Source organism: Cenococcum geophilum (genome assembly GCF_001692895.1).
Source record: "Cenococcum geophilum 1.58 unplaced genomic scaffold K441scaffold_43, whole genome shotgun sequence".
NCBI lineage: Eukaryota > Fungi > Ascomycota > Dothideomycetes > Gloniales > Gloniaceae > Cenococcum > Cenococcum geophilum.
Window position 1 is genome coordinate 1008755 of NW_027137601.1, and position 10680 is coordinate 1019434.

Genomic DNA, 10680 nt, shown 5'->3' on the forward strand with positions numbered 1-10680 from the left:
TTCCCTTAATATTTAAGGCCTATATAAAAGGCTGCTTAAAGCAGTTAGGTGTCTACCTCTTTAAGTTAAGTTAAATAAGTTCTAAATTACTAAGTTGGCTTCTTTAATCTTCTTCCTTTAATTATATTATCCTTAAAGACTTTAGCTCTATCTCCCTTTTTTAACTCCTCTAGGTTAATTAAACCGTACTTAAAACCGGGGCGTTAATGGGTTAATTAAGCGGTGGATTTAGAGGTGCTTAAGAAGCTTAAGGAGCTTAAGGGTTCTATATTGGTAGGAATTAATTAAGGCTCTAGCGTTAATTCTAGTATAGGAAGGCTAGGTAGCCCGCGAAGCCCTACTGCACGCGTCCACGTCGCCGCGGGTAGAAACATCATCAGGAAATCGTTCCTTTTGATGGCAAAGTGCAGAGGCGATGGTAGAGAGCCGTCGCAGCGCATGCAGTGCGCTGTCGTCGCGGTTCTGTGGTGTTGAGCTCGCGACGCGTACGATCGTACAAAGTATCGCCCTCAACAACACCAGGAGCCTTACTGCCTCCGCTTGAGGCTCCTGCTCTACCACCTAGGGAGGCCCATCAAGGGAAACTGGGATACGAAAACCACCTGATGTATAACTACCTGGCTCGTAGCTAGGCCCGAAACTGGCCTTATCATCTAGCCAGCCGACGTAGACGCGCCCTAGTCGTACAACAGGACACCCTTGGGCTTGCACCAGCTCTGAGATCGTAAGGCGAGGGCGTAGGGAAACCCTTTTTTATAAGAACTTGTTAAGGTTAACGCGTCGCAGATACCTCGTACGAAACTTGTTAAGGCCCCAAGGCCACCGCGAAGAACTTGTCAAGGCCCTGCCTAGAGAACTCGTTAAGGCCCCTCTACGAGGGCCTATCTGGTATCCAGTACTCCTAGGTGACTCAGAAGAGGGTCTTAATAGGCGTAGTGCACGCAACCTGCGCATATACATATGGGGGAGGCTCTAAGGAAACACAGGCCAGTTGTACGAGGACTCGACAGTTAGAGACATAGGCTAGCTTATATAAAGGGGAGACATAAGCTTGGTTAGTAGAATAGAGTAGGGTAGGTCGCCTGGCACGGGACCTAGTCTATAACCTATTCTGTAAGACACGGTTGGCCTATTATAAGGAGACTCTTACAGGCAACGCGAAATGACTACCTAGTGTAGTCGCGGGGCGTAGTGTGTAGTAGCCACTGCTGGCTCTAGGGACCTTACCCCTTAGCTAGGCTCTGACCCCTAGTGCACCTAGTAGGCAGGCAGGATTACGTCCTGGCCGGAGAGACTACTACGCGGCTTAAGAGAACGGATGCGCGTGTCGGTGTACCAATAGACGGGACTGCTCGCTAGGGCAGTACTTAGGTGAGGTACGCTTAAGGAGTAAACAGGAGTTACTTAGGCGGGAGAGGCTTTAGCTAGGCCTTGACTGTAGAAGGTGTACCTAGCTATATCGCAGGATGCAGCCACGACGCCCTCGTAGGATTACGCCAGTAGGCGCGTAAGATGGGAGTTGCGACCCCTGCAAATGGCAGCTTATGCCCGCGCTGGCGGAAATAATAAAGAGAAGCGTAAAACTAGAGGCTATGGAAGGCTCCTAAGCCGTACGCAAGCGTACCAACTCTAGGAGGAAACTCTTATACAGACTGCTGGGGGGCGGACTGGTACTTAGGTGATAAAAACCCGTTATAAGATATCCGAAAGAACTGGTGAGATTCCCCGCGTTATAGGTGGTGGCAGCCAACTGCTTATAGACTAGGACTAAAGCACTAGAAAACTGGGGTAGAGGCCTTAAATAAGTAGGTATATTAAACTCTACTATATTACTAGCTAATATATAACTACCTACTAAGACTAGTAGAAAATCTATAAGAATCCCTAGAGTGGGACCTAGTAGATATATACTATATAGATGGCTCTAAAGATAGTAAATTAAATATAGCAGCCGTATATAAAATAGGAGAGAGAAATAGGATTAAATATGCAATAAACTAGAATCTAGGGCCCTATATAGAAATTATAAACGCAAAACTTTATACAGTTTATAGGGCCCTAGAATACCTAAAACAATAAAGACTAAAAGAGAAATAGGTTTATATCTTTATAGATAGCTAAGCAGCTATTAAGAGATTATAGCTTAATTCTCTTATAGGGGGATAAGAACTAGTCTTTAAAATTACGCAAAGCTGTTCCTACTTAGCTAGTAAGGGGATCTCTATTAACTTTTACTGGGTTCTTAGCTATCTAGGAATTTATAGAAACGAAATAGCAGATAAGCTAGCTAAAAAGGGCCTTTCTAGAAGAAAACTATAGTCTTCTTATACTTCTCTAGCCTACCTAGGGAGACGAGTAAGAGAAAAGATACTAGAATAGTGGAAAGATAATTAGCAATAGAATAAAAGCAAAGGAAAACACTATACTAGAATCTGTAAAGGAAACTACCCTTTTTCTTTTAAAGCCCCTAAGGATAAATATCCTAAAAGGCTACAATTAGCTTTCTTTTAACTAAAACTAGGAAAAGGCTTCTTTAAATCCTTCTCTAAAACAATAGGGAAGGATAAAGAAGGTAGGTGCTTTAGGGACTATACCGCGGTATAAACCCCTACGCATCTCCTACTAGAATGCAGACTATATTGGGAAGATAGAAAGGAAATGCAAAGACAAATAGGCTCTTCTCTCTCCCTAAAGAAGCTTTTTTGCATAAAGAAAGGAAGAGGGGCGCTTTTTCTATTCCTAAGTAGGACAAAAATAGCTACTGGAAAGTGGCTAAGAGCAGTAGGATCTTTAGAAGAAGGTAACTCCTACTAGAGTTCTAGTAGATAGACTATAGAAAGTAAAAGGATAGAAATAAACTACAAATAGGACAGGGACAGGCGTTAGGTTTACTTATTTCAATTTTTTCTACTATTTTTCTACCGTTTTCTCACTACCTAATAGTTGTTAGCAACCTAGTACTTACTAGGAAGCTGTAAATCCCTGGCCTAGGATTTATAAACTAATAGGATATAGCTACTAGTACATATTAAGCTACCTAGAAAGGATATATATATATAGAACTATAGCGCTATAGCCTAGAGGCTGTATGCGTAGTATTGTGCGTAGTATAATACAATGGATATATATATAAAATAAAAAAAAGAAGGCTAGGTAGAGGATCTGTCTTAAAGGTATCTACTATAATTATATTATTGCCTTAAGTATCTAGCTCCTAATAGTTTTAATTTCCACCAAAATCTACTAGTTAATTTCTATTAGTTCCTGCTTAATTTCTATCTATAGTCTTATTATTCTTATTTATATCCTCTAATAGGTCTTCTTAGAGCGTCCTGTTAGGGTTAATCATATTAATTACTTTAAGTATTTAATTGGCTTTCTTTTAAAGCAAATTTGCAAGATCTGGCTAGCTATTATTGTAAATAAGTTACTTATTAAACGTAACATCTCTTATTTAAATCACCTTCTTTTTGCTTGGTATATATATTTAAAAGATATTTGTTAAATTATACCCTATTAGATACCCAATATAGGCTCTAGGAGTAAGCTTTTGGGTATAAGAAATGTTATACTTAAGTAGGTAGGCTCTACAGCTATAGGCACGTAAGTAGGTAATATTTAGCTTAGCTGGTAAGAGGCCCATTACTAATTAAAGCTTTTTAAAAGGTGTCCTCTAGTTAAGCTATCTACTTAGTGCCCTGTTTACTAAGCATACTATTACTTTAAAGACTTTAGGCCAGAGCTCTTCTGGTAATTAAGCCTTAATTTATATACAGCGGGACTTTATTATAATTACCCTCCTAGAACATTCTATAGAACTATTCTATGCTAGAGTATATAGAGTAAAGTACTCTACCATAATACCTTAATCGGTAGTTTAATCGTTAAATTCATCTCTAAGTAATGTCTTATTGTTAATCTAAATTATAATAACTGTAAAGCTATAGCGTCGCTTAATTGCATTACAATATTTAATGATTGCTTAAGTGGCTAACGACTTCTTTACAAGTGTCTTAAGCTTGTTTATTTAGGTTAAATTATTAAGGAAATAGATAGTATATTAGTGTCTATTATAAGCTTTAATTTCCTAAATTAAATCCATATATATATAGTAGAAGGGCCTTATCACCTTATCTATAGGTATCCCTCTTAATATTACCTTATAAGCTTTGCTAACTATATAAGTTTTACATTTAATTATTATAGGGCCTTTTACAATCGCCTTAGTCACTTCCTTAGGCAATTTCTTAATTATAGCACTTTCTATATATCCAAGTTAACTATACTAAAGCCATCTATCTACCTTTTAATTTGGTAGAGGTTCTATTAATTAAGCTATAAAGAACGTATCCTCCAGCGTATTTAGCTTTAATTTATTATATTTAAGAGTTACCTAACCGTAGTAATATCTGCAATATATAAACTTCTTACTACTATAACAGTAGAGGTAGTTCCCCTTATTATGCTAAAAGACATCCTTCTTATTAAGTCTTTAATTAGAGACTAGATTTATATAAAATCTTAATATATATATAGCCTTATTTAGATAGATCTTCGTCTTTCCTAATAGGGTAATAACTATAACTTTAGCTGTTCCGAAGCCTTTAATATTTTTTTATACTAAATCTAGTATATAACTAATTACTAGCTAGTTAAATATTTCCTATAAATCTTACTTAGTTATTAATAATGTATAGGGTTATTATAGGGTTAAGAATTACACTATTATAGAGAGTGTAATTAGATATAATATAAGATCTAGCTTAATAAACCACAAAGCTTCCTGTTACGGGACGGGGGTAGTAGCTACAGAGCGTATATATTCAAGGAGTCTACAAGACGTTACGCGATTAATCGTAAGGGTCGAGGGCGTAAGGAGGTGATATACTTACGCGTAGCTGATATAAGCTGTACGTAAGGTGTACGCGAGAGCACGGGGTTCTCCTATAGAGGCCCCTATAGTAGGGTTCCGTAACACTACCCCCCCTCCTATAAAGGCGGAGCTCTAGCGACACTATGGTTACTATATATATAAAAAAGGGACACTTAAGGTATATAAAAAGAAAAAGGGGGGTATCGCTAAAGGCTTAAAATAACGTTATGTAATAAGGCTTGGCATCCAAAAATCCGACCAATTAGATAACTTTAACCGCTAGTTAAAGTTCCTAGATATCTTAACAATATTCCAGTTACGTAATTGCACTTTACTGTAATCTAACGGCAATTTAACAGCAATTTACCCTTACGTAGTAATGTATAGCGGTTTAACTCTATAAGGGCTCCTATAGAGGATTAGGTATAAAATCTCTGCTTAGGCCTAGTTTCTATGGGTTCGCATAGTAAAAGTCGCTAATTAAATCCTTTGCATTTTCGAAGTCTTTCTATAATTGCCATTCTGGCTAATCTATATTAAATCCTATGTATATAGCTCTATAGTAGAGCCGTTGTCCTCTACCTTTGCTAAAGTATTTAGAGTTAATAATTCTTTTAACGGTCTACTCTTCGTAGTTCTTATCTTCGTTCTCGTCTTAAATTAATACTAGTAGGGGTTTAGGCTGTATCTGACCTAGTAAGGGGTTAGGCTAATAAAGGTGTAGTAGCTATAGGTAAAATACAGGCTATATCCCGCGGGTGGCTAAGGTAAGTAAAAGTTCTAGCTTATATGCAGCTCCCCTATTAATAACTTATAAGATGGGACTACGAGACTAGTAGAAAGCTTTAACGATTAGTGTAAAGCTTTTATAACTACTCTATTTCCTAAACCCCCCCCTTCTACTAGCCCTATGGAGTGGAAGGACTATACTATAGACAGTAAATGGGAATGGCTAAAATTGGAGAAAATAGAAGTTAAATAGGCAATCTTCTTTAGCTCTAATAAAAAGGCCCTAGGGCCAGACGAAATATCCTTCGCAATTCTACAAAAGGCCCACCCTATTATAGAAGATCTTCTATATAGAATCTACCGGATTTTATTTACCCTAGGCTATCAACCAAAAGCCTAGAAAGAAGCTTGAGGAGTTATCCTCCCTAAAGNAAATAAGGGGGACTACTCNTTACNAAAGTCCTATAGACCTATCTCCTTATTAAACTGCCTAGGAAAAACCCTAGAGAAGATCTTCGCTACTAGATTAGGATATCTAGCTAGTACTACTAGCTTACTTTAAGATTCGCAACTAGGAGGAAGAAGACAGCGGTCCGTAATAGACGCAGTCCTACTACTTCTAAATAATATCCAATCTAAAAATAGTAGAAAAAAAGCTAGATAAAGGATAGCTACTACGTTATTCCTAGACGTAAAAGGGGCCTTTGACTATGTCTCTAAAAACCAGCTTCTATCTATCTATAAGGAACTAGGACTACCTATAGCATTTATATAATGGGTAGCTACCTTCCTTAGCAATAGAAAGCTACAACTTTCCTTTAATAGGCAAATACAAGAAAAAGTAGAACTAGAAATAGGGATACCACAGGGATCGCCTATATCCCCTATTTTATTTCTACTATATATACGTAATATCTGCAGCATACAGACAGAAGGAGCCTATTCTCTTAGCTANATGGACGANTTTGCAATTNNNGTNACTTTAAATTCAGCTAAATCTAATTNCAAAAAGCTAGAGAGAATAGNGCTAGAGCTAATNTCTAAAGCNAAAGAAGCTGCTATTAGTTTTGACGTTAGCAAAATAGAGCTTATACACTTCTATAGTAAACGTACCACTATAGAAGAAGGGTTAAAGCTAGGAGACGTAGAAATATCCCCTAAACCCCTAGTTAGGTGGTTAGGGGTATTCCTAGACTCTAAGCTTACTTTTAAACAATATATAGAAATACAAATCTCTAAAGTAAAGGCAGCCTTCTATTTAATTAGAAGACTAGGCAATATATAAAGAGGTCTATCTCTATAAGCCCTACGACAGCTCTATATAGCTTACGTTACTACTATAGCAGACTACGGAGTATAATACTGGTGGAAAAGTAAATCTAGAGACTACCTACTAGATAGGTACCAATCTCTATAAAATGAGGCTCTAAAACTAGTTCTAGGAGCGTTTAGAGGATCTCCTAGCCAAGCTATAGAGATTGAAGCCTCTATTCCTCCTCCTAGGATTAGATTTAAAAAGCTTTGCAATAACTACGCAATAAGAATCCTAAAATTTAAGGAAAACCACGCAATTAAGAAGGCCTATATAGAAGAGATCAATAAAGATAGGGACGAATTAGCAGCTAGTTCTAGCTCTAGTTCCAGCCCTAAAAACTCTACTATAAAGCACCTCTTACAGCTAAAGACATAGCTACTATCTCTAGCCTCTAGAGTTTAGCAGCTAATTCAAAACTAGAAAATAGAGAGAATCTCTCTAGATTAGTAAAAACCGTGGTCTCCTCCTATTCCCGCATCCTTTTCTATCTTAAAAGGTAGTAAGAAAGAAGCTGCACAAGAACATCTAAGACTAGTAGAAAATCTATAAGAATCCCTAGAGTGGGACCTAGTAGATTTATACTATATAGATGGCTCTAAAGATAATAAATTAAATATAGCTACTATATGTAAAATAGGGGAGAGAAATAGGATTAAATATGCAACAAACTGGAATCTAGGACCCTATATAGAAATTATAAACGCAGAGCTTTATACAGTCTATAGGGCCCTAGAGCACCTAAAATAATAAAGACTAGAGGAGAAACAAGTCTATATCTTTATAGATAGCCAAGTAGCTATTAAAAGGTTACAGCTTAAATCTCTTATAGGGGGGCAAGAACTAGTCTTTAAAATTACGTAAAGCTATTCCTATTTAGCTAGTAAGGGGATCTCTATTAACTTCTACTGGGTTCCTAGCCATCTAGGAATCTATAGGAATAAAATACTAAATAAGCTAGCTAAAAAGGGCCTTTCTAGAAGAAAACTATAATCTTTTTATACCTCCCTAGCCTATATAGGGAGAGNAGCAAGAGAAAAGATACTAGAATANTNGAAAAACAACTAGCAGCAGAATAAGAATAAGGGAAAACACTATACTAGGATCTGTAAAGGAAGCTATTCCTTTTCTCTTAAAGCCCCTAAGGATAAATATCCTAAAAGGCTATAATCAGCTTTCTTCCAGCTAAAGCTAAAAAAAGGCTATTTTAAATCCTTCTCTAAAGTAATAGGGGGGGAGGATAAAGACGGTAGATGCTTTAGGGAATATAGAGCACTACAAACCCCTAGGCACCTACTACTAGACTGCAACCTATATAGAGAAGAAAGAAGAGAAATACAAAAGAAACTAAGCTCTTCTCTCTCTCTAAAGAAGCTATTTTATACACCAAAAGGAAGAGAGGCGCTTTTCCTATTTCTAAGTAGGATAGGGATAGCTACTAGAAAGTAGCTAATAACAGCAGGATCTATAGAAGGAGGTAACTCCTACTAGGCTTCTAGTAAAGAGATATTAGTAAGCAAAAGGACAGAATTAAATTATAAAAGGATAGGGATAGGCGTTAGGATTTCTTATTTCTTATAGTCTTCTACCGTTTTCTTATTACCTAGTAGTTGCTTATAACTTAGTGTTTTACTAAGGAACTATAAACCCCTAGTTTAGGGGCTTATAAACTACTAGGATATAGTTACTAGTACATATTAAGCTGCCCTAAGGGATTTATATATATAGGACTATAGCGCCATAGCCTAGAGGCTGCATGCGTAGTATTGTACGTAGTATAATATAACGGATATAAAATAAAAAAAAAACTTATTTAATTAGATAGGGGCTAAGGTTCTTATAATTAAGTGACTTTATAGGCCTCTGCGTAGAGATATTACGTATATTTAGCTATACCTAATCGCTAACATGTATCTCCGGTAGTGGCGTTCTATAATAGTTAGCGAAGTAGGCCTACTTTACTTAAGTCTAGGCTATTTCTCCCTTGTAGTAGTTAAGTAGATTTTTTATATAGTCTATATACTAGTTAGCAAGTAGCATCTTAAGGCGTTTTCTATATAGTAGTTTTTTATTAATAGGTTCTAGTGGCTCTATGCCAGATTAGGGGTAATAACCCTATTTATAAAGAATGGGGTAAGTCCTATAGTGGTTAAGACGTAATTATTCGCTGCGAATTTACCTAGTAGGAGGTAATCTACGTAGTTATTTTAACTATAGGCAACTACCTGTTATAGGTACGCTTTTATACTAGCATTAGCGTTTTCTAGTTACCTAGCAGTTTTATAATAGAAGGATATAGATATCTTAACGGAGATACTAAGGCGTTAACAGATTCGTCTCTATATATTAGAGTTAAATTATATACCTTAGTTAGACGTAATTAAGTTAGGTAACCTATATAGTCAGTAAACTTTATAAAGGAAGGCGTTAGTAACATCGCTAACGGCTACGCCTTTAGTTAGGACGTAGTGGCGCTCTTTTATAAGTCGGTATATTATTATAAGGATGTTCTTATAGGTACAGCCGTATTGTTTATAGGGTAGTAGGTTAATAATGAAATTTATATTAATATTTGCCCATTATTATATAGGTACTAGTAGAGGGTACAGTAATCCCTAGTACTTTATATTAAAGGCCTTAGCGCGCTTATAACTATAATAGGCGCCTATAAAGCGTTTAACTAAGTTTATTATTTTTAGCTAGAAGTAGTATTAGCTAAGAAGCTTATAGGTTTCTCTTCTGCCTAGGTAGCTGCTTAATTAAAGGTTATAGGCTATTTGGATTAGTTGCTGTTTATATCAACTTAATAATACAGGTAAGTTATATCCAGGGGCACAAAATACGTATAGTATCGTATACTCTTTTAGATGATAGTAACTGTCTCTTATATTGAAGCAGACTACGTAGTCTATATACTGATGCGACCTCCCCCTGATTAGTTAGTGCTTTAGGAGTGCACTAGACGCGTAAGCGGGTAGTTAGTGCACCGAACGCGTAAACACGTACTTAGTGTACCGAACGCGTAAGCACGCGGTTGGTACAACAGGTGCTGTAATTATACACTAGCGGTACTTAAAAAATGGAACCACTTATATATAGCCTCCGTAATTGCTTTAGTAGAACCGTAAAACATAAAAGAAATATATAAGAAATCTATAGGAGATCCCTCCCGAGGTGTCTTCTGGGCTGCCTTCTAAACGGTACTCTAAGCGGGCCGTAAGTCCTGCTTACGGTCCGTAAAGTAAACCGTACGACCTTCCGACGGGCCGTAAATGAACCGTAGTGCTCCGTTAGTCTCGTTCCACCCATTCTATAACCTTTAGATTGAGCTTATTTATGTTAATTAGGGTTTTAAGGGCTTAACACGGTTTTGCCTTAGTCATAGCGTCTACTAGGTTGCTTCCGCCGCTAATCCATTTAACCTCTGTAATTTCACGTCGTTCGTAGGCCTGACGTAAGCACATTAGGTCGACTATAAGCCTCTTCTCTTATATTGTACCTAGTTTAACTAGGCAGTCGTAGAGGGACTTTAAATTGGTGCATAAAACTAGGGGTAACTGCTCTAGTTATAGAATCTTCTAGACCGTTAATTTAATTGCGGCTGCTATATTAAATCCATAAGCTAGTGCATATAGTTTAGAAGCTAGTACACTATGGGTTACTTGTTTGCACTTAATTAAAGACTAGTACAGTATATTTATATCCTAATTACGGTCCGTAAGTACAATTACAAAGCCGATTTGTAATAATAGGTCCCTATTATTAG

At 37.0% G+C, this 10680-nt stretch overlaps 2 protein-coding genes across 2 annotated transcripts; both read right to left on the reverse strand.

Annotated features, from left to right (window-relative positions):
- Positions 1-325: 325 nt before the first annotated feature.
- K441DRAFT_665488 (uncharacterized protein) lies at positions 326-872 on the reverse strand (the record flags this gene model as incomplete). Its single annotated transcript, XM_067649507.1, is given in 5 exon segments — positions 326-489; positions 503-558; positions 570-740; positions 792-810; positions 842-872. Coding segments are annotated over 2 exon segments (166 nt in total), but the record flags the coding sequence as incomplete, so codon positions are not given.
- Positions 873-3487: 2615 nt separating this feature from the next.
- K441DRAFT_577369 (uncharacterized protein) lies at positions 3488-3643 on the reverse strand (the record flags this gene model as incomplete). Its single annotated transcript, XM_067644237.1, has 1 exon — positions 3488-3643. One exon carries the CDS (start codon positions 3641-3643, stop codon positions 3488-3490), a length of 156 nt encoding a protein of 51 aa, XP_067500477.1.
- Positions 3644-10680: the final 7037 nt, after the last annotated feature.